This window comes from Lissotriton vulgaris, chromosome 1_1 (assembly GCF_964263255.1).
Source record: "Lissotriton vulgaris chromosome 1_1, aLisVul1.2, whole genome shotgun sequence".
NCBI lineage: Eukaryota > Metazoa > Chordata > Amphibia > Caudata > Salamandridae > Lissotriton > Lissotriton vulgaris.
In genome coordinates, this window is record NC_141685.1 from 627,369,811 (window position 1) to 627,393,620 (window position 23,810).

The window sequence follows — 23,810 nt, forward strand, 5'->3', positions numbered from 1 at the left end:
AACAGGACATATTCTACAAAGTCTAGGATTGTTCTACTGCTTTCTTATATTATACACACCATTGCACTGTTTCACTACAATTCACCACGTATCACCTGAGAATGGAGCGCATTCTATGTTTTACATACTGATGTACTTTAGGCAAAGTTGAATATACGGTTATATGCAAGTCAACCAGGTTTAGTAGACGCCCACTCGTTGTGCTACCTGATCTGTTACTGTGTATACATTATATTTGCAAATTTCTTGATCCACTGGAAACCTTTGTTATTTGACATGGCTCTTTAACACTGGCATATTCTTGTGTTGGACACTCTGCATCAATTTAAATGTGCACTGGTATTTTTTTGACTCGGGTGCTTAATGTTTTATTTTTTAATGCTTTTTATTTTCAATTTCTTAATCTGAATATACATTATGTTTCCTTTTAATTTCTATTTTTTTTTACTTGTGTTATTGATGATTGCAAGATTCTCTGCCTTACCTCTCCTTGAGTAAAACCGAAAGCTGCACTGCTTGATCTGGCCTGAAAAGGCACGAAATCAGATGAATTAGCACAAGTCAGCAACGTTCATGCTTTTGTGAGTTAATCAACTTTTTCTAGAAGGCGAGAATAAAGTAAGGAGCTACTGTATAAGGAAGGCGCCTTAATTTGAGCTCGCTCGAAAACTTGTCTGTAGGCTAACTGGTGGAGGAGAGGCGAGACCAGGTCTAAATGTTTTGTCAAAGCCCTGCTGCTCACAAGTCCCAGCACTGTGCTAGCATAATTGTGTTTACTCGAAGAAAAAAGACGAATCATCGGCGGAAGACAGCGAAATGTGCATCTCTTAACTGTCAAGTTGTCTAATGGAAAAGCTGTGCAGAATAAATATGAACTAGGAGTTTGAAAGGAGGCATTCGCTTTTAAAACAGCAAATTGCTGCTATCTTCTCACAGAAGTCTGGGACAAATGGGGGCGTGTTTTGTGTCGAAATGACCTCAATACACATGCAAGATACTTAGTGCAATGCCTGAAAGAAAATAGATTTAGTAAGTAATGAGGTCAAATAGCGCATCGTTGCAATTGTTGACAGAGCATTTGGAATAAATACTAACTCGTGTTATTTGTTTCTTCAATAAAGCTCCTTGAACAGCAATGATTACAAGTTATTAACAAAAAAAGTAATACACCATCAAATAAATTAGACTTAAAACAATACACAGTGTTTTGTATTCATATGAACAGTTACATTGGCATCTACTCTCTACCGTTAAAAGCCCATGAAAGTAAATGTGTCTTCCCCTCATAATTGCAAGTTATGGGACACACATTTATTCAAAGTTTTTTTCAAGACAGTGCGCTAAAAAGCAAATGATAGAAAGGCTAAGGCTCTTAAATAGTCTGGTTTGTAAACATACATATAACCATTTTTCTGAAATATTGGCATTTGGGGGTGCAGCCGTATCTTGAGGAAAGTGCCAGTGCCTTCTTAATTACCCAGTCTAATTCAGTTTATCACTCAGTACAAGCACATTTTGTAAAGTCACATTTTGTAGGACACATATTTGTAAATTTGCTTGCTAAATTTGGGCAAAGTACGAATGGCCAGTCACATACACGGACACTGTCACTTAAAAACATTTGCACTGCAAGGCTTCTCTGTTGTAACACTAACCAGGGAATTATGCGTACACATGGGATGCAAAGACGAGTGGATAGAACATTCAGTGATGATTTTGGAACAGAATTTATTACTTTGATAAATAAAATATGGAAAGCAAACTGTGCAATAAACCCAAGAACAAACTGAGTTGATGACTCTCTGGTATCACCTTAGTGCCTACTTCCTTTCTTCTACAGAGACTGGAAGAGTAGATATAAGCAGAAAGGCTATGCAGGGGAATTTTCTTACACCTTTCTGCGAGGCACTTAACAGAACAAGAGATAAATTACTTTCTTTGCTTATTGATTGTTTTCTGATACAAAAAGTAGTGATGATCATGGACTTTCAACTTGGTTGTCTGGTTATGCTGTTATGAGTTTCTGCCATTTATCTCAGGAAACCGAAGCAGCAAGGTACATTTTTGAAGAGTCTATAATATTCTTCCTGAATCTGAAAGAAACATAACATGTAGTTTTATTTTTGAGTGTTCTTTCCGAAAAACTATCATTGATGGCTCATGCAGGTGATCAGATTATTAATGCAACAACAGACACATCATTTGAACTTGAATACATGTAATGATTTAATCCAAGGAACTGTTATCGACATGTTATCATAGTATAGCTTAAAGAAGTTTATGAAGCAACTAGTTCTGCCAATAGAGCATGTTTTGAGTATAGCAGTAAACAAAGACATTTCATAGCTCCAGTGGCAGCTGGCACGGATTGGGGGTTTGAGGAGTAAAACAAAGAAAATTACACTAACTTACTCACTGCATCTCTCTCCTCGACATCCCTCTGCTCCAGCCGGAACAAGAAACATCAAGCTCCCCCAAGTCAATCACAACACTGTAATGCAGCATTGCGAATGGTCTTGAGCGCCGTGGGTGGGCGCCCAGATGGGGACTGGGAGACTGGGCATGCCCAAGAAGGCCAGCCAAACATTCATGCACACTTACAGAGTGCGCACCACTCCTCCCCTTGTTCCTCTGTCAGTGAAGCAACCCTGCCCAGCCCACAAAGCTGCTACAGCAGGAACAAATACAATTATAATAGCATTGAGTTATTATCATTTTATTGTTTATTTACCCTGCAGAACAGCAGTGGGGCGACACTCCTCCGCTGTAGCGGAGGAGCCGCGGCTGTTTAGCTCAAAAAGTGTGGAGGCTCAAAAATTTCTCTGTGACCTTAAAAGATACGTGGAGGCTATTTAGTAAATGTAACAGTAGAAATGAAAAAAAAAAACTAAAACGACAGCTCCTCTGAAAAGGTAGTGCACAGTAATTTAAAAATGAAGGTTTCAATGTAGAGTTTGTTGCTTGAATAGTTCCATTCCTGGTAACTCAACAAATCTTGGCAATTTTGGATACGAATTTTTTATACAAAAAATAATATTCCACGTGTGACTTGGTAGAAGAAAGGGAGAACGTGTAGTCTGAGATTTTTAAAGGGTTACATTACTGCGGTGGCAGATCATTGATGCTGGTTAAGTGATGTGTTTAATATATGTATCCCTCATTTATGTTACCTTCCCATTAAGTTGCAATTGCAATGTTATGTGTGTGTAGGCCCTGATTACAAGTCAGGCAGTGTGAAACGAACACACAAAACTCTGCGTCATCCGATTGTAAGTTATTTGGTTTTATCCACACCCGTTCCTTGGTGTGAGAAACCTGCACCTAATTACCCCAGCTGTTAAATCAATCAGGAAACTGAATGAGACTTTCAAACCTCATTTCCTGGGCCTTTCATGAGGGGGCACACAGTGCTCGACTCTACGTCAGAACTTACCTTTCACTTCCCCCACCTGCTCTCTTCACCCTCTTCCTCACTCCCAACCCCGCTCAGAGGTCGAAGCATATATCTACCACATACTTAGAGCAGAAGCTCAATGTGTGCATTCAACGTGAGTGGAATCGGGAATCCGTGTGGTATTATGAACACAAAAATTGATTTACTGCACAGTAATGGTGCACTTGCATGCACATTTACCATTTGTCCAGTAACATTCAGACCAAAAGTCATGTAAACTAAAATGATGGTTAATAACACCACATCCACAACACAAGGTTATCCTGAAACAGTATATAAAAATAAGACATGATAACACTATACTTACTTTCTTAGACAAAACGCAAAGAAATATGAAGATGAACATTCCTTGGAAGGCATTTGCGATTGTGAATAGGTATGCCGTGACCACCGATCCACTGACAACATGCAGGACCCCAAACATCCAGGTAGCGCCAAGAAGGAACAGCAGGGCTAGGGCGCCTCGAGCGCAGGACCTGGGAGAGGTGCAGGAAAAAATCAGAAGTAGAACATTTGCAAAGAAGTGACTTACATACACCCCCGCTTGCTTTATTACTATTTTTTTTTTTACTGTGTTTCATTTTTCATTTTTGTATTTCTGGACACAAATACTGATTATTTCTGCCTGAGTCCAGAACCTGAGAGTCAGTTGCTCGTCCTGTACTTCACTATATGATGCTTCATCGTCTCTCGCACTCATTCACTGTCTCAGAAGCAGCGAAATATTCATCTATGTGGAGTTTCAAGCAATACGTTTTCCCTGGTGGAGCGCATTGCCATATGATTTGATTTTGAAACGAATGCATGCGCTTTTCTCGGGGGTGCGGTGCACGTCTCCCGCAGCATGAAGTATTCCCTGCCAGGAGACCTTGAAATGCGTGCCATACGCTCTGAGGTCAGCGCGCGCACTTGACATAAAAGGCGGCTGGGATTTTTCATGACTTTCCATCCCGGAGATGTGAAAATCCATTGGCACTCTCTTACAGAAAGCATTTCGCTCTCGGCACCATCACTCTTTCCTTATGGTTACACTCAAGACACGCTGCCTCATTACGCTGTATGTCTGCTGGCAGCCACTCCTGCTCAAAGACCTCGCAATGCGGATATATACAGTACACCACGGTAGCCTGCAATGTAAAATATATTTAAAAAAACGGTTTTTGAAGCCGAAATCATGCATTCATTATATTTCCACCCTTTCATAGCCAGGGAATTGTGAACTGTACCTTTCCGCGCTGACATCATACCGGGTCTTTGTAGGCCCAAATCCCCGTAAAATTCAGTACATCAGTTTAAAGCACGGAAGCTTGCGGAGTGAAATACGTAGCAAAACTATTAATCACGCACCTATAAAAGCCAGATCGACGGAAAGCAGTGCGATGAAATTGAAGCATGTAACTAGGCAACGCATTTGTCCCTGTTGGACTCTTTCGTTCTTGCTGCACAAATGTTTTGCACGTTATTTGTGACTCCATTTAAAGGCGAGAAAGAGCATAGGTTGATGATAAAACTATAACTGCAAGCAAAGTGAGAAAAGAATACTATTCACCACCTAAATGTGCAATCATTCCTCTTAATGGCACTGTTAGTTACTGCACCAGCGTTGTGCAGTCTTAAAATGTATAACTAAAAATGCATACATAGTTCTATAGACAGAGGTGCTTTCGGTGCGCTCTTTTCTTCCATTGGTCTTTTCAACTGTCATTGAGATTTTGCTTCAGCCCACTACCGCATACAACATGGGCTGACCCTGGCGCTCGTGCACTGGCCCACATGCATCATTGTGTCATTTTGCATTTCTCAATTTGCGAAAAATAAGGAATCGCAAATTAAGAAGTGCAAAATGCTATGCATCATTTTTTTCGGTATTTCTTTGTGATTCGGTAAAAATCGCAATTTTTACCGAATCCCAAAGAAATACCGAATTCTTAAGTTAATTTTCGCAATTCCCATTGATTCCTATGGGCCAAAAGGCCCATAGGAGTCAATGCAAATTGCGAGTGGCACTTAGAAAATTTCATGGGTGCAGGGGGGGGTCCAAAGGACCCCCCCATGCACCCCTGAAATGTATTTTTCGCATCATGTTGCACACACACATGTCCTAAGGACATGTGTGTCCGTAACATGAATGTTGAAAAAAAAGCATTTTCAACATTTTAAACACTTTTTCCAAATTTACCGAGTGGTTCAACCACTCGGTAAATTTGGCACCCTATTTGCGAATTTTCACTTTTTAGAATAATGATGTATTGCTTTTAAGAAATCGCACATCTGCGACTTCTTAAAAGCACCCGCAATTTTAGAATTCGCAAACATGTTACGAATTCTAAAATTGCTTCATGCATCCCAAAAAGCACTTTCGCAATCGAAAACGGCCGATTTTATGGAATCGCACCGTTTTCGAATGAAAAAGTGCTTGATGCATGTGGGCCACTGTGAGTGACAGAATGGGTTCTGATAATGTGTGCACATCTGCCCAACATGAAATGTGCTTCAGTGGTACGACTGGTTGGCCAATACTTTGCCAATTATTTTCATTCTCAATTCTATTTTCAAATTTTTAGACATCTTAGGCCCACATGCATCATTGTGTCATTTTGCATTTCTTAATTTGCGAAAAATAAGGAATCGCAAATTAAGAAGTGCAAAATGCTATGCATCATTTTTTTCGGTATTTCTTTGTGATTCGGTAAAAATCGCAATTTTTACCGAATCCCAAAGAAATACCGAATTCTTAAGTTAATTTGCGCAATTCCCATTGATTCCTATGGGCCAAAAGGCCCATAGGAGTCAATGCAAATTGCGAGTGGCACTTAGAAAATTTCATGGGTGCAGGGGGGGGTCCAAAGGACCCCCCCATGCACCCCTGAAATGTATTTTTTTCGCATCATGTTGCACACACACATGTCCTAAGGACATGTGTGTCCGTAACATGAATGTTGAAAAAAAAGCATTTTCAACATTTTAAACACTTTTTCCAAATTTACCGAGTGGTTCAACCACTCGGTAAATTTGGCACCCTATTTGCGAATTTTCACTTTTTAAAATAATGATGCATTGCTTTTAAGAAATCGCACATCTGCGACTTCTTAAAAGCACCCGCAATTTTAGAATTCGCAAACATGTTACGAATTCTAAAATTGCTTCATGCATCCCATAAAGCACTTTTGCATTCGCAAACGGCCGATTTTAATGAATCGCACCGTTTGCGAATGAAAAAGTGCTTGATGCATGTGGGCCCTTGTGTTTAAATTACGTCCTTTTGTTACAGTACTTCAAAGTCAATAATGCCTTTTATTTCTGCCAATAAGAATTACATCTTATTATGATCTCCATGAAAAATAAAAAAGGGTTCTACACTTGGCTCAAAGCCACTTACCTGTTAGGAAGCATCTGTACTGTTTTAAAAAATGTATATGCAATATTTTTTTTTATTTTGTTTATTGCAAGCTTATGGTCAGCACAGTTAGGCAGCGACATGTTTTCTTTTATAATGTCTTTTTTTTTTGGCATATACTCGCAATTAAAACATAAAAAAATAACAATTGAGCCAGCTGGCCAAAGCCAGAAGTATTACTTTTGATAAAACTTGTTAGGTTTGATGTGCAATTATGCTTACGCCTTTCATTGTATAACACACATATGCTAAGGGCTTTCCATCCAGTCTTTGGCTTCCTTGGCTCAGAAACCTTGGACCACTGCCTTCAAACATTGCCAGTCACATCTTTGATCAGACCACAGGATTTCAGTCTCCCATCTTGGATCAGACCACAGGATTTTAGTCTCGCCTTCTTTATAGTGGCTGCTGGTCACATGCTTTGACCTCCACTGGAAAGCATGTGGGGCTGTTTTACATTTGAAAACGAAACTCGATCACCCCACAGTTATAGTTGTATTACATCAGTGCATTAGACATGAAAGTCATCCTTTTAAAACAGTTTTGCACTGCAGCACGTGTTTTCTTCTTTTTGTTTTTTGTTTTTGTCAGATCTCTAATAAGAGCGTCTCACCTATTCGCATTGCCAATAACGTAACACATTTTCACTTGACATGCCCATAAATCACCCCTGTACAGTGGGGAAATAACAGAGTCTACTTTAAGCAAACAGAAGTAAGTACGAGAGAAAGGAGCCGTGCTAGCAACTACCTGAATGATTTTTCAAAGTTAGAAGCCTTTAAATGTTTACATGCTACTTTTCTAAAAAGGCATGTTTGAAAGTACATAATGGGATGTCAAAGTTCAGAGACTCTCCCAAATTTTGACATGATACTTTGCTTAGAGCCAGTGAAGAAATCTAAAAACAATGTTGACAATTCCACACATTTGTGATTATACTCAAAGTAAAAGCAACCTAGTAGATAATGTATCTATTATTTGGCTAGGAGTTTTATGTCTTCATTCCGGTGATATGATCTGCCTTTTGTGCAACAGATCAAGCCCAAATTATATGTTTGTCAAAGGGTGAAATCTAGAATCACAGTCCTCTATGTTTGGATTCAGATTCTTGATATACCAATGTACACAATGTCTTCAAAGGGACCCTAACTTTGAGGCAGACTAAAGCCTGGGGCCACGGACAGGCTCACGTGCACCTGTGGAGAACAAATGATTCCTGGCCTTCCTTCTGAGAGTGGAGTAGAACTCTTTGGAAAGGCATACTTGTGCAAAGTATCCTGGACCTTTCCCAAGTAGGAGTATAAGCATGTGGTTATGCATGAGCACCTATTCAGGAAAACCAAGCCAGCCTTAGACAACCATTTAAATCCCTGATGACTGACACTTCAAACACATTTGATTGTTCCATATGAAATGAAGATTAAGAAACCTTATTGTGAAAAGAACTACCAAATGTATTAACTTTTACCAAAGGTTATTGTAAGAAATTATTGGTTGACTGGGATGTGAGCCCAGGTCAAGCAGCAACCACAATTCTTGTCCGGGTGAGGCACAAGTCAATCCTAAATTAACCTGTGCTCAACCCCCAGGTAGCTTGGCACAGAGCAGTGAGCCTTAACTTAGAGGCAATGTGTAAAGTATTTTTGCAACACTTCAACACACCACAAAAGGAACGGATCCCACAACAGATTTGATAAATAGAGACATTTTTTAATAAATAAACAAAACTACATCCAGTTAGTAGAACCAGAGATTTTAAATATTTCAGTAAAAATACCGGCAACTGTGGATATTTGGTCGTATCAGACTGGGTTAAAGTCACAAGTTCATACCGACCGTGATGGAGCATGGGCCAGCTACAGGGACCAAGGCAGGCCCACTGAACATAGTACCTTAAATCATGGTTTGCAGAGCGTTGTGAGGATCCGTGTCCTGAAGCAGTGCATTGGTTCTGATGTGCGGTAAGACTGCAATGTGAGGTCCTGCATCATCATCAAGGATCCCATCAAGGAGGGCTTGTCATTTGAAGTCTAGCATCAAGGACATGGTCCGCAGTTGGGGCAATGCATCAGTTCTGAGTAGCTGCAAGGCTGCAATGTGGACTCCAGCGTCATCACCCTGGCTGCTGTCAACAAGGGATGCAAAGGCCTGCACTGAGAAGATGTCATGCAGCAATGGTTCCAAAGTGACTGCAAAGGTGATGCTGGTCCACAGAGGCTGACCAAGCATCTTAGGACCACTTACAAGGATCCAGGACTGAGGTGGCACTATTTGTCAAGGTAGACTCACAGATGGTAGAGTCCGGGTGAAGGGTTTTTGGGAGCCTGTTATGTCCCTGAGGGTTCAGCTCAGGAGGCCAACGAACTAGCCCTTGGAGTCATTGTGAGATTCTGGGTTCAAGAGATGCAAATTCCGTCCTTCTCACCCACTCTGAGGGCAGCAGGCAGCAAGTCAGAAGTCCAGAAGGGGGCAGTAATTTCAGCAGCAAAGCAGTCCTCCTTCCTGGCAGAGTATCCACAGGTCCAGAAGTGTACTGAAGAGGTGATATCTGAGGTCCAATATTCATACCCCATACCCTTCATCTGGAAGGCGAGAGTTGCCTTTGAAGCCTAAAGGGCTTCCCTTCCCTGGCTCCATACTTACTGCATGGAGTATGCAGCCCTTTGTGTGGAGGCTGAGCACAGCCTATTCAAGTGTAAGTGGGGCTCTACCCCAGCTCCTCCATCCCATCCAGCCAGTGATGGCCCATCCAGGCACACTTAATTACCCTATTTTGTTTGGATCTCTTTGAGGAATGCACAAAGCCCAACTGTCAGCTACACACAGTCATATGACCTAGAGTCAGGCACTAAATGGGCAATGCAGAAAAATGCAAACTTTCTAAAAGTGGCATTACCAAAATTGTAATTTAAAATCTGACTCCACCATAAATTAGTATTTTTTATTACAATCCCAAAGAAACCAAACATGCACTGGTTACCGGATCACATTTCGAAATTACAGCTCATTAAATGTAATACAGTAACTCCAGTGTTGTCCTTGGGGAGAGGTAGGTCTTGCAGTGGTGAAAAAGAAAAAGTTCATCAGTACCAGGAAATGGAAAACTTAAATGTATGTGTCCTATTTTCTAAATACATTGCACATTGCTATCTGGGCTATCTAGGGCCAACCCAAGGGGTGACGTTCATGTTTTAAAAAAGAAGGTTTGGGCCTGGAAAAGGGTTATTTTGCCACGTCGAAATGGCGGTTTAAAACTGCATACGCAGGCAGCAGTAGCAGGTATGAGAAATGTTTAAAGTGCAACTTAAGTGGATGGCACAATCATGGTTACAGGCCCACTAGCAGCATTTCATTTACATGCCCTGGGCACAGGTAGTGCCGCTGTACTAGTGACTTACAAGTAAACTGAAAATGCCAATTGTGTACAAGTCAATGTCACCATGTTTTAGAGAGTGAGCACATGCACTTCAGCACTGGTTAGCAGTGGTAGAGTGCCTAGAGTCTTAAGGCCAGCAACAACGTGGTCTTCAAAAATAGTAGGGGTGAAGGTAAAACATTTGAGGGAATATCACCCTAAGGCTGACATGTCTAACATGTGTCCCCCCCAGCTGACATTGGGGAGACCTACCCAACCTCCTGGAGTTCTCATAGCTACAGCAGAATAACATGGGGAGACCATCAGCATTGGAGTGGCTTGATCCAAGGAGGTGTTCCACTCTAAAGTCCAATCACTTTAGGGAGAGGGACCACCTCAACCATCTGAGGGGCCTGTAATCTGTCTAAACCTGGTAGTGAGTCCCAAACAGGTATGATCTCAGCTTCTTCAGTGTCCAGACCACAGCAAAGGCTTCTCTCTCGGTAGCACTCCACCTCTGTTCCTGGGGAAATAACCTCCTACTGATGAAAGCTAGGGGCTGGTCTAGGCCCACCTCATTTACCTACAACAATACTGCCTCTGTGCCATGCTTTGAGGCATCAGTTTGCATAATAAATTCCTTGAAAAAGTCAGAGGCATGTTTGGAGGAGTCAAAGCCTGCTTGATAGGTCTCTGTCCAGATCGCCTTCCTCGGCTTTTGTTTTTAAGTCAGCTCATTCAAGGGAGCGGAGGTGTGGTGCAGCGGCCAGGACAGCTGACTTTGGAGCACAGGGTTCATGGTTCGATCCCCAGTGGCAGGTCAGCTCAGCACCATGTGACTCTGGACAATAGCTCACTTAATTTCCACAAAGGCCCTCAGCGCTTTGAGACCCATAAGGGTGAGTAGTTTCGCTTTACAAATACGGATTTACATATTTAACAATGGTGCCACCTCTCTTGTCAAACCTCCTGTAGTAGCCAAAGAGGCTCAGGAAGGCCCTCACTTCTGTCAACATGCTTGGGGCACCCAGGCCATAATAGTTTTTATGTTGGCCTCAGGGGCTGCTCCTTACCCTTGCCCACCAACTGTCCTAAGTATACCTCTGACCCCTGCCCTGTCACTTACTGGCATTGATAGTCAGTCCTGTCTGTTGGTGAGCTCGGAGGCCTTCCTGGAGGTGAACCAGGTTGTCCTCCCAGCTACTAATGAAACAACCATGTCATCCAAGTAAGCAGCACTGAAGGTTTCCATCCCAGCCAAAACCAGGTCCACAAACTCTGAAAAGTGTCAGGGTCATTTTTCAGACCAAAAGGCATTACATTGAATTGGAAGTGGTGCTCTGGTATGGAAAAGGCTTCCCTCTGCTTGGCCCCCTCGGGGCAATCTGCCAGTACCTTGAAGTTAAGTCAAATGTAATCAGGAGATTGGCAGCTCCCAACTGATCAGTGAGCTCATAACCTCAGGGGATGAGGTAAGCATCAGTCTTTGTGACTGAATTGAGACCCCTGTAGCCCACACTGCTCTGGCATGATGCCCGGTGGAGCAGCCTTTGGAACCAACACCTCTTGGCTGAACCTGGGACTACTGGATTGCTTAATGTTATGTTATGTCATGTTGCGTCATATCATATCATTTCACGTCATGTCATGTCATGTTATGTTATACTATTTTATGTTATGTTATGTTATGTTAAGGCTATTTCTAAAGGGCATAGTGATGTTTTTTTATCTAGGACCCCTTTCAATATTGTATCCTCATGCCCCTATACAGCTATAATCAATACATATCCCTTTAATGGCATAAGAATCAGAGCCATATTTCAGTAAATCGCCTCTGCAGCCCATGACACAGCAGAAGCCACTTCCTTAGATTCCTAGATAGCACACCGAGTTCTTTCGACATACCAAACCCCCAGCAACCTGGGAAAGCCCCGCTTGCTTTGTTTTGATTAGTAATAGAACTTCTGCGAGCACTGTAAGAACGACCAGTTCTTAGTGACATCTTTATTGACGTCTTATGTCCAAAAACCTACGTCAAACTCGGCACCTTTCAGGTATAAATATGCCAACGTTGCCTTAAGCAAACACACGGTGGTGGTGAATACTGGAGACGAACAGCTGTCCCCTTGCAGAGAGCCCAGCAAATGCGAGAAGCCCACGGACGCTGCCCTTCCTCCTTGACGCACTGAGAAAGACGCTGTCTTTTCTCCTGCCGAGAAAATCCAGCTCCGACGTTTCCAGCCTACCCTTGCGGGTAACTGGGATATCGGGTCCTAAGAAGGAGATACCAGACCTCCTACATTCTATTCCAGAGGTACAGTGCTGACTAAACCCTTAGAGAGAATTCTTGAATCAAACTCTTGGCAAAACCAACTTAACTTAAACTGCTACTTGCTTACTCCCTCCCATGTATTAGGCTTAGGTCAGGTACACCGGGGTAGGCGTAGTTAGAAGCACCAGTTGAGGTCATTAGCCAATTTATATATGAATGTACATATTTTATTCATTTTAACTAGCTTATGGCTAAGAAACCATATCAATGCTTTTACAGTATTATTTCGTAATACTCCTTTTACTGTACGCACTTTTCATAATAACAAGTCTTGCAATTGTGGCAATTCATTTCTCTTGCATGAGAAAAAAGACTGCTCAATAAATAATATCTTTTATTGAAAACGCCCGTCTCTCTATTCTCTGCACCCTGGTGAAATTAAATCTGCACAACTGACTGAGTGAAATAGCTGTCTATTGTTTCACACAACTCTAGAGATTGACTCTTATTCTGGGGAGCAAAGTTGTCATGTTTATGCGGTTGTCGGAAGCTGAATCCCTTCTTGTCTGAGCCAGGGAAGCTGATCACTTCCTATTCAGTCAAGAAAGTTTCCAGTGACCTCTGAGCTAGCTGGCGCAAACCTAAATTAAGTCTAACATAGTCAGTAGAGACCTAGAAGACCGCAGTCCTACGTCTACACTGCTGTTTATGTTATTCCAATGTGCAGGGCCTAGAGAGAAAATAGGAACTACACTACATAGCGCCCAATGTTTGGTAAGGCGATAAAACTAACGCAAGACGTTAGAGTAACTCAGTTGTGCTTTTTCACACAGACCCTTTCTCCCGTAAATACTCCAATAGACGTCTGGAGTGGGTGAAAGGTTAAAATCCGCCGGAACTTAGTAGGAAGAGATTTCTATGTAGAGTTTCTGGTTTAATCAACGTTTAAGGATACAGTGTTCCAAAATATTGTGCACCTAATCTTTGTTTCCTTGGAAACCTGCTCTGCAAACTTTCATTAATACAATGTCAAATAATGGCAATAACAACGGAACCAATGAAGTCGCAGTAGACGCGAATCAACTGGGTCCCGATGTTACAAGGATTAATGAACCAGATGCAATTATCATCCCAGCAAATATAAGAAAATCTATAACTTCAAAACTTATAGAAAGCGGACTGACATCACGAGGTGGTACAGTAATTTTCGTGATAGAGGCACATGAATATCGGCTGACAGAGGTATTCTATTCTTGGATAAACTTTCCAGTGGCAATCGCTACAACACACGAGTTCGACTATTAAAAAATAGAGGAACCACCGGAATAGTATGCTCCTTTCGAGGAGATTGAAATCCCATTAAAATGCCAAGAGCACCTGCTCTGGTTTAAAGGCACCCTAAAACATAATGACCACATTACCAGGCTCGGTCCACTAGGTAGACCAGGAGCAACGTGGCCGGTTCTAGCCAGCTACACACCACATCCAGACATTGAAAAAATGTCAAAAGAAGAACTTTTAGCACAGCTAAAATTATTTATTAAAATTCACAGACAGTTAGTCCAATATGTAATGCGGACTGCAACAGTCCAAATAGCTGTTAATATTCCACAGCTAACCCCCCATCAGGGGAACACAAATAAAATTACACCACAGAACATACAATCATGTCTTGGAAAAACTCCCACAAAACGGGAACAAATTCCTTTCTGGTTAGCACAGAAAATTACTCAAATAGAGGCAGTATTCCTGAATACTACCCCTATTGAGAAACACAGAATTCTGACTATCTGCCTTCCAATGGGGGTCGCACCACATGTGGAGGACTGTGACACTTCGGGTACAGTCTTTGCTTCCATTTACACAAAAACACATGGTGTTCAGTCCATGGCGGTAATACCGGATGTGCTAAAACAAATTCAGAATGAATACTGTCCAGAACCTGCTTTAACTCTTGGTATGAAATTACTGAAAGACTTCAAGCAGGTCTTGGCTATATTACTAGCCAACATAAAGGGAGAAGCAGCATCTGTGGCGATCCGCCAGAAATTAAAAGAAACAGATATATCGGATCAACCAATTGAGCTTGCCAGAATAATAGAAAAATGCTATGAAGATTTAGGTAGAGATAGTTTGGGTGGGAAACCTGTAAAACCCCAACTACTCGAAAATCCTGAAAAAGTATTTATTAAAAATAATCTAAACACTCCTAAAAAGTTTTCCAGTCCAGAGGAAGGTCTCCTCGGCGGAGGGAAAGAACTCCGAAACGAGAACACCAGTCTCCCCAGAGGGAGCACTCTGAGAAAAGATATAACCTTAGAAATAGGGATAACTTGAAAAAGCCTGATAGATATCAAAGTATTGATACACGTCCCTCTCGATCTTTTTCGCAGAAATCGGAAAGAAGAGGACGGTCAGATCCAAGGGAAGAGCACACCAAGTCCAAAGACAAGGAACCTGCTCAAAGTAAAAAATTACAATTTCCAAGAATGAAGGTAGCCAGTATTAGAGTAATCGAACATGCCAAGAATACTGAGGACACAGCTGAAAAACGGAGAGTGGGCACAGACAATGCTAGACAGTGCAGCAGAAATCAGCATAGCTCGCAAGATCCTGATGAGTCATCTGGAGACAGTGGACACGAATGAATACATTCAAGTAGAAACTGCAGATACCAGAGTTAGCGAACCTCATAAGATATATGAAATAACACTGCGTATAGAGGGAGACAAGACTAGGAAAAAAAGGGGTCTATTTTGGGATAACCTCTCAAAAGGCTATGACATCCTGTTAGCTGAGGAAGATTAGCCCCCAGAGTTTGTCAGGGAGTGCCTTCATGGCGAAAAAATGATTTTGCCTGCCTTCTCCAATCACATTCCAATTCACACTAAATATATATATGCAAGGAAATGGCAGTAGCCCAGGCACCACCATTATATAAGAATCATGTAGGATGGGATGAGGACTCTCCTCCTCACAAAATCCAGTTAAAATGTCAACCAACTGCACAAAGGCAGTACCCAATTAAGCAAGAAGCTAAAAAACAGGTCAGGGAGATTTTAGATCAACTTGAATACCAAGGGGTAATTGAAACATGCACATCTCAAATGAACAATCCTTTGTTTCCTGTCTCCAAACCGGACGATTCGTATCATCTAGTCTTGGACTACAGACACCTTAACTCATGTTGCAAAACATTTGCCGTACAGAATTCGCACAGTGCGGCACTAATGAATAACATAGTTCGCAAAAAATACAAAACAATATTAGACATATCTAATGGGTTCTTTTTTCAAAATATTGCACCAGAAAGCAGGTACTTGACCGCTTTCTCAATAATGGGGTCACAGAAAAATTTCTGTAGGCTCCCATAGGGATTCAAGAACAGCCCAGGACTATTCTCAGCCAGAGTAACAGAGTTACTACAAATGTATGATGATGAGGCATTATCTTATGTCGATGACATCTATCTCACTGACAACGACTTGGATACTCATTTGAAAAGAGTGAACACCATAATACTTGGGTTCGCAGCAGAGGGTTACAAATTCAAATTTAAAAAATCAAGAATTGCCCATCTAACAGTCCTATTTTTAGGATACGAATTATCAAGTGAAGGAAAGTGCCTAGCGGACAACTTCTTAGAGAAATGCGCTGTACTCCAAGCACCGAAAACGCTGAAGAACTTACAATCGATTCTAGGCTTCCTGAATTTCGGAAGAACTTATATTCTAAACTATGCAGAAAGGATTAAACCTCTCTACTAATTAATTAAACCTGATTTTAAACCAATCAACAGGACTCAAAAACACACAGAAATTTTGAGATCACTGCAAACAGACATGTTAGCTAAAACTAAATTAGAAACATGTGACAATACATGCAACCTTGTAATCCTGGTCATCCCAGGAAGATGCGGATTCACGTACCTGACCTCTAATGAGGGAGAAACGGTACCAATAGCTTACAAATCACATTTGTACACACAAGCAGAAAAAACATTCAGACTCACAGAAAATACTGTAAAGGCAGTTCAAACTGCTGTAGCAACAGAACGAGCTCTAGCCCAAAGCAAAAGAATAACTGTTTTCACAGTAGAATCAGCCTTCGAGGCGCTATGCAGCCCAGTAAATCTAAAAACAGTGGCACTAGATCCGAAATGGATACAGTGGGAAAACTCTCTTGCTGCAGAAGACGTGAAATACTATTTTGTCCAGAACATGAAAAAACTGAATGATTTAAAATATGAAAAAGAATATCCTCTGCCAATCGAAATTCTCCCTCTTGAACAATTCTCTTGTATAATATATACAGACAGATTTGTACAGCATTACAATGTAGAGGATAAATCATACGATGCAGCCTGCGTGATTGTTAAAGGTCGCTGGCTCTGCGGTAAATTCAGACCAAAAATAACAAAAACTGAATCACTGAGTAAATGTTTGGCTCAACGAGCTGAAATCAGATCTTTAAAGATGGCGCTTGAAAATGCCGAACGTGAATTCCCGACACTAATCGTGTGCGATTCGCATTTTTGCGTCAATTCTTTCAATAATGATTTGCAGAACTCGGTTCAAAATGACTACTAAGACGACACAGGTGCCACAATCAAGCATAAAATGCTTTGGAAACAAGTAGTTCTTTTACAGAAAGAACTACGAAAGACTCACGTGATACACACTAGAGTCATCAACGTGATTGCGTTTACGTTGCAGGGAATTCATTGGCTAATACAGCCACAGCGGAAGCAACTAAACCGGCGTCCGTAGCCACAAAAAAGCATTCAGAAAAATACATGGACGGGGAAACAATGCTGGCGGAAAAACGTCTTCAAAAGGCAACTGTGCAGCACTACCTGTGAACTATCCACTCAATTATACATACGTAATTGATGCAAACTCCGTTCCTTTTGCTCGAATCCATGGAGTGGGGGATAGGGTGATTCCAAACACGAACCGGAGAGTCTTATTAATAGCAGACGCACACATGGGTGAAGGTCCAAGGCACAAACAGATGAAGGAATCTCTGACTGAATTACAATCAGAAAACTGGTGGCCGGGGATGAGCCTGCACCATTATAAATTTGTAAAGAGCTGTCCAGACTGCGACAGAGTCCGCAGTAACGAGTCAAGCGGAGTAATGCCATGGACATTTCTGAAGGTAGCATAGGGCTATCTACACATGAAATCCAGCGTCCTATTAATTTTTCAAGACTACATTCACTTAAAAATGTGGCCCCAGCGCTCGGCTGACGCCAGAACTGTTATAAAAGATTTGCGAGTCTTTATCGGCACATACGCAATTGCCATGCTTCATTCGGACCAGGGTCCTGCTTTTAGCTCTCAAGCTTATAAGGAGGCCATGACCAGTATGGGCATTGGATTGCGATTCTCTTGTCCCTTCCATCCTGAGGGAAACGGGGTAGTGGAAAGAAAAAACCGAGACATAAAGCAATCTATAACGGCAAAGGTATTAGGTTCGGGTGATGGGTGGGTCCAGCATTTAACAAGTGTCCAACGTAGTCTTAACAACTTGCCAAGAAATTCTCTAAAAGGTTTCAGCCCGTACGAACTATTGTTCGGAACTAGAATGTATGTTCAGGACTTAGATAGTCTTGCTTCAGTGGTAGAAAATAAGAATAAAGACTTTGACATCAAAGATCGTTTGGCTGTTTTACAGGACTTAAATGAAACAAGAAAAGCCCCGAGCAACATAAAGTTAAAGCAACAGCCAACCACCACTGAAGACACACCACCTGTCCCAGCAAGACCTGTCTGGATTCCAAAGATTGGGGATCTGGTCAGAGAAAAAATAGCGATGAAGAAGGAATTTGGGCCTTCTTACAGAAAAGCAGTACCTGTCTTAGCAATCAACGGAACAAGATCAGTAGCACTACCGCCCCTTGCTGGTAAAAAGGAGAACAGAGTTATATCAATCGACCTGGTAAAACCACAATCATGTGGCCTATAATAAACAGCAGGCCCAGTGGACTCCCAAGAAGTAACAGAATACCCAAATTTGCTAGTATCCAAGAGGTTCAAACTGAAAGACTAATCACCTTTGATAAACCTGCAGTTAATAACAAAAGGACTATGCAGAAATGCCATGGAACTTGTGCCTCTTGAAACCCAAATTTAAACAGTTCGTCATGAAACACCAGTCTACAATGATGTGGCATCAGAAGGTGCTAATGAAAGCCAAATGGGAAAAACAATTCCAACAATCGACAGAACTGCATCTGGCTACTTCATCAATTTTGATAACTTCTCTGAAGATCAAAGCAACCCTGAAGTGACGCCAGAAACAAATACTTTTAAAGAAAAAGCAACAGAACTGTTTCATCAACTCAAAGAAACCTATCTTATTTCTCCATAGTTAGAATTTTGGATTGGGCTAGGTGTATTTTTCCTCCTGCTTTGGCTCATCATGGTACTTTGTTTGGGAAAATTCATTGAGGGAAAATACAGTTCAATGGACACAGCAAGTCAGAACATCAACTTAGTTCTGAAGCCTCACAAATCATCTCACATCGAAAAAAGAGAACTATCATCAGTAAATGTCACAGCCATTCCAATACCCGGCGGGGTAGTTTGGGACAAGACAGACTATGAAATATATGGCCCAGTCGAGCTCTTGAAATATCCTCACCAATTTAAGGTTTCATTAAGTGACTTTGTAAAACCAAGTACATTCTCTGATGATTGGGACTTTAAAAGTATAAATGATATGATGTCGGATTTAGCAATATTTACAGAACATGATTATTTGCAAGGTTCATCTAATTATGAACAGATGTACTGTTTTACTCATTATGCAGACCACTATTTACATAAATCTGCTCAACCTAGAAATGTTTTTGAATATAACCAATGGGAACATTGTGCTACTCCACCTAAAAGCAGTTCAAAAACATTATATGAGAAATTCCAATACTTCTCAGGGTTTAACACAAGTAATGCAGAAACATTTTATTATAAACTGTTAGATAAAACAGGGACAAAAACCATGCTGACAAATACTAAATTGATATATTCAGAAGCATTTTATGAAAAAATGATTACATTTGGTTTTGATTTCTGGAAAAATAACATTGAAACAAAAACCATCTGGGGTACAAAAGATTGGCAGGTACAAGGCCTAGAAGCATTATTTCGAGCCTGCATGATCCCAGAACAAATAATGTTCTTGAATGACACAATTCAACAAACAACCTGTCTTGGCCTAGCCAAGATTAAAGACCTTAACAAACCGTCTATTCCAAAGCCAATACCTGATAATGCAACCACAGATATTGAAGTAGACGTATCCAAAATTTTAAATGAAAATAGAACACATCCTGATTGGAAAAAGTGGTTAATCTGGCCTACAGACACGAATAACTGTCAAGATAGATTCCTGAACAAATTACAGGGGTTAAAAATGACCAGACCAGAACCTAGATACTCCCAGAGACAACATCCGGGGATAGTAACAACTTACAGTGTAGGGAAACTATGCCTTGAATGGCTACAAACATCCACACTGGCACAAATTAAGCAACACTTGTCTTTACTTAAAGATGGTGCTGACTTGCGCGATTTCATAATGGGACCACGCAAACAGCGTCAAAAACGTTTCATAGCGGCCAGCATATATGCTGCTTACAACGAGGCATGGAAAGAAACTCAAATTGAAACGGCAGAGAAAATACGAGAAATTGATCGTATTAATTTGGAAAAATCACTTTCTGTTGTGGACAATGGGTTATTGACTCTATCCTCCAGAATATATTCACTGGACAGTATTGTATCATCTGCTATTGATATAATAGACCAGGACTTGCTAATGTTACAACATGGCCAGTCCCAATTACGTTCTATTGTACAGCTAGGCTGGACGTTGCAAAACCTCCGTTCAGGCTATGTTCCATGGCGTTTAATCAACACAACATCATTGTTTTCTATCTTTAACCTTACTGGTAAACAAATCAGTTTGGCACAGAAAGGAGCAGACTATACAATCCTGAGCATCGAAAAACTTGAGAGATTACCATTGACAATTTCAGAAAGACCTGTCATTGAATGGATAATACACGGGATTATCACAATTCCGATAACAACTTTCCAGTTTAAAAATTGCCTTGAGTATATACCGGCAGGCCAGTATGAAAGGTTGGGTGAAGGATACATTAAGTCATCATGGAAATTACCTTATACACATACATGTTATAGTGACAACAACAAAAATGTATTTCTTAGTGGTAATGAGTGTAAACAATCACTAAGCGGTATACTTTTGTGCCAAGGTATTAACTTGCATGGGGCCTGTGATGGTACTTCGAATAACCTTTCATGCCACCAGCACGGAACACCTGCAGCACAAATAGAGCCATTCTTTAGACAACTTTCTAACTGGAGTTACGTTCTAATAACGGATCACAGCTGTTGTGGCTTGGTGCCAGGGAAAGCATATCTCTTAAACGTCAGCTCCATGGTCACTTGCTGTATGAAAGTATTGTATCCAAATGGCCCTGGAGACTCAGTGGCTCCGATTTGGCCTCCTTTGAATATCTCTTCTATATGAATTGATACTTTAAGCAGAATGAAGTCTGTGCTTTTGCAGACAACAGTGCCCATCACGTCATCAAAAGAGACGTATGATCTCCAAGTTGCAAGGACAACTGCAGAGATTGATACACTTTTATCAACAAATTGCCCGGTGCATTTCACAGAAATGCTCAGCCAAATCCTAAATATGTCGAATGCCAGTGGTATCTCGAATGTATTTAAGACAATTTTTTCAGGACTGTTAACACCATTCGAAGCAGTCCTAGGCATCTTTCCCAATTTTGTCCATTCGATCTTTGGCGGCCTACCACTACTTTTGGGACTCGTAGCAGGTATTTTATTTTTGACCCTCCTGCTCCGATATGGCAAACCAAAACGCAGACATGACTCCGGCAAGGATGGAAGAAACAATCCTAGCAATACGCTACCGGGACCGCATAACTAAAGTCCTTGGACTAGCCCAGCTAAGAGATCTGAATATGACCTGGTTTCTTTCATTTAGACCTATATGGCAGACCTGCATCTTACCTGTGCTTCGATGTATGCTATGCGGAGAGGAATGCGTGTTAGACACCTGTCTTGGACTACAATCAGCAGTACCATTGGATGTCGATACTTTGCTAAGTCCAGTAACGGCTCACGCATCGTGTTGTCCCCAGCGGTTACCAATCCTGATGACGGCATTCGTTGAGACTCCTGCGCTACGACTAGGTGGTGGCAGTGAAGCAAGAAGTGAAAGCAACATCACCCAGGTACGACCTTCTATGAGCATTGCTGATCCTGAAATCGATGATAGCAATCATTCTCACAACTGCCAAGTTACAGCATTATCGAACTTGGTCGAACTGTCACCTGAATATGTAGACCAATTCTTTGCGAGCCTGTCTGAATTGATGTTCTCCCCTGAACAGAAACAATAACTTTTTGGAAAACAATCCGGCACACAGCGTTGCCATGAACTTTGAATTCGGCCTTCAGCTTTGATAAACAATTTTTGCCCCGCTCACCATGAAATTATTTTTTTCCAAAATATTTACCTTTTTTCTGGCACAAGTACTTTGCTTAAAGTAGAACTATTCATAAAGAACAGAACTTCTATTTTTAGTAGATCTAGAGACAAAATATTAATCCAGCTTCTAGCACATTTTACAGCAATTGTATTTATATGTGATGACATAGTCTTGCCCTTCTTTTCTGTATTTAGAGACATTTCATGTGTAATTTTTTGCAAAATCGTTCAACTGAATATATATGCAAAATTGTTTTGAATGATTACTCTGCTTGATAACGTACGGTACCTATTATCATTTTTCATGTATTTCATTTACACCATTTCAAATGCAAAATGTATTTTGGGGTGGGTAGGAATACACGTGCATCTTATTGCTTAAGTTTTTAGTAATTTGATGGACATAAATTCGTGGAGTGGGTGATGTGTTTTATCTAGGACCCCGATCAATATTGTGACCTCATGCCCCTATATGGCAATAATCAATATATATCCCTATAATGGCATAAGAATCAGAGCCATATTTCAGTAACTCGCTTTCTGCAGCCCATGACACAGCAGAAGCCACTTCCTTAGATTCCTAGATAGCACACCAAGTTCTTTCGACATACCAAACCCCCAGCAACCTGGGAAAGCCCCGCTTGCTTTGTTTTGATTAGCAATAGAACTCTTGCGAGCACTGTAAGTACGACCAGTTCTTAGTGACATCTTTATTGACGTCTTATGTCCAAAAACTTACGTCAAACTCAGCACCTTTCAGGTATAAATATACCAACGTTGCCCTTAGCAAACACACGGTGGTGGTGAAGACTGGAGACAAACAGCTGTCCCCTTGCAGAGAGCCCCACATATGCGAGAAGCCCACAGACGCTGCCCCTCCTCCTTGACGCGCTGTGAAAGACGCTGTCTTTTCTCCTGCCGAGAAAATCCAGCTTCGGCGTTTCCAGCCTACCCTTGCGGGTGACTGGGATATCGGGTCCTAAGAAGGAGATAGCAGACCTCCTACATTCTATTCCAGAGGTACGGTGCTGACTAAACCCTTAGAGAGAATTCTTGAATCAAACTCTTGGCAAAACCAACTTAACTTAAACTGCTACTTGCTTACTCCCTCCCATGTATTAGGCTTAGGTCAGGTACACCGGGTTAGGCGTAGTTAGAAGCAGCAGTTGAGGTTGTTAGACAATGTATATATGAATGTACATATTTTATTCATTTTAACTATCTTATGGCTAAGAAACCATATCAATGCTTTTACAGTATTATTTCGTAATGCTCATTTTACTGTACGCACTTTTCATAATAACAAGTCTTGCAAGTATGGCAATTCATTTCTCTTGCATGAGAAAGAAGACTGCTCAATAAATAATATCTTTTATTGAAAACGCCCGTCTCTCTATTCTCTGCACCCTGGTGAAATTAAATCTGCACAACTGACTGAGTGAAATAGCTGTCTATTGTTTCGCACGACTCTAGAGATTGACTCTTATTCTGGGTAGCAAAGTTGTCATGTTTATGCGGTTGTCGGAAGTTGAATCCCTTCTTGTCTGAGCCAGGGAAGCTGATCACTTCCTATTTAGTCAAGAAAGTTTCCAGTTACCTCCGAGCTAGCTGGCGCAAACCTAAATTAAGTCTAACATAGTCAGTAGAGACCTAGAAGACCGCAGTCCTACGTCTACACTGCTGTTTATGTTATTCCAATGCGCAGGGCCTTTAGGGAAAATAGGAACTACACTACAATAGCTGTCCCTTAACAGGGCTTCCCAGCACTAGCCACAGT

General features: G+C 41.2%; 1 protein-coding gene across 1 annotated transcript in view; it reads right to left on the bottom strand.

Moving 5' to 3' along the window:
* Positions 1-366: 366 nt before the first annotated feature.
* ADGRL4 (adhesion G protein-coupled receptor L4) overlaps positions 367-23,810 on the bottom strand; it is a 658,778-nt gene continuing 635,334 nt past the window's right edge. The window contains exons 15-16 of the mRNA XM_086954235.1: positions 3,762-3,930; positions 367-2,093 (exon numbers count right to left, since the gene is read on the bottom strand). Coding sequence (XP_086810361.1) covers positions 2,031-2,093; positions 3,762-3,930 — 232 coding nt within the window. The 3' untranslated portion in view covers positions 367-2,030. The remainder of the gene's footprint in view (positions 2,094-3,761; positions 3,931-23,810) is intronic.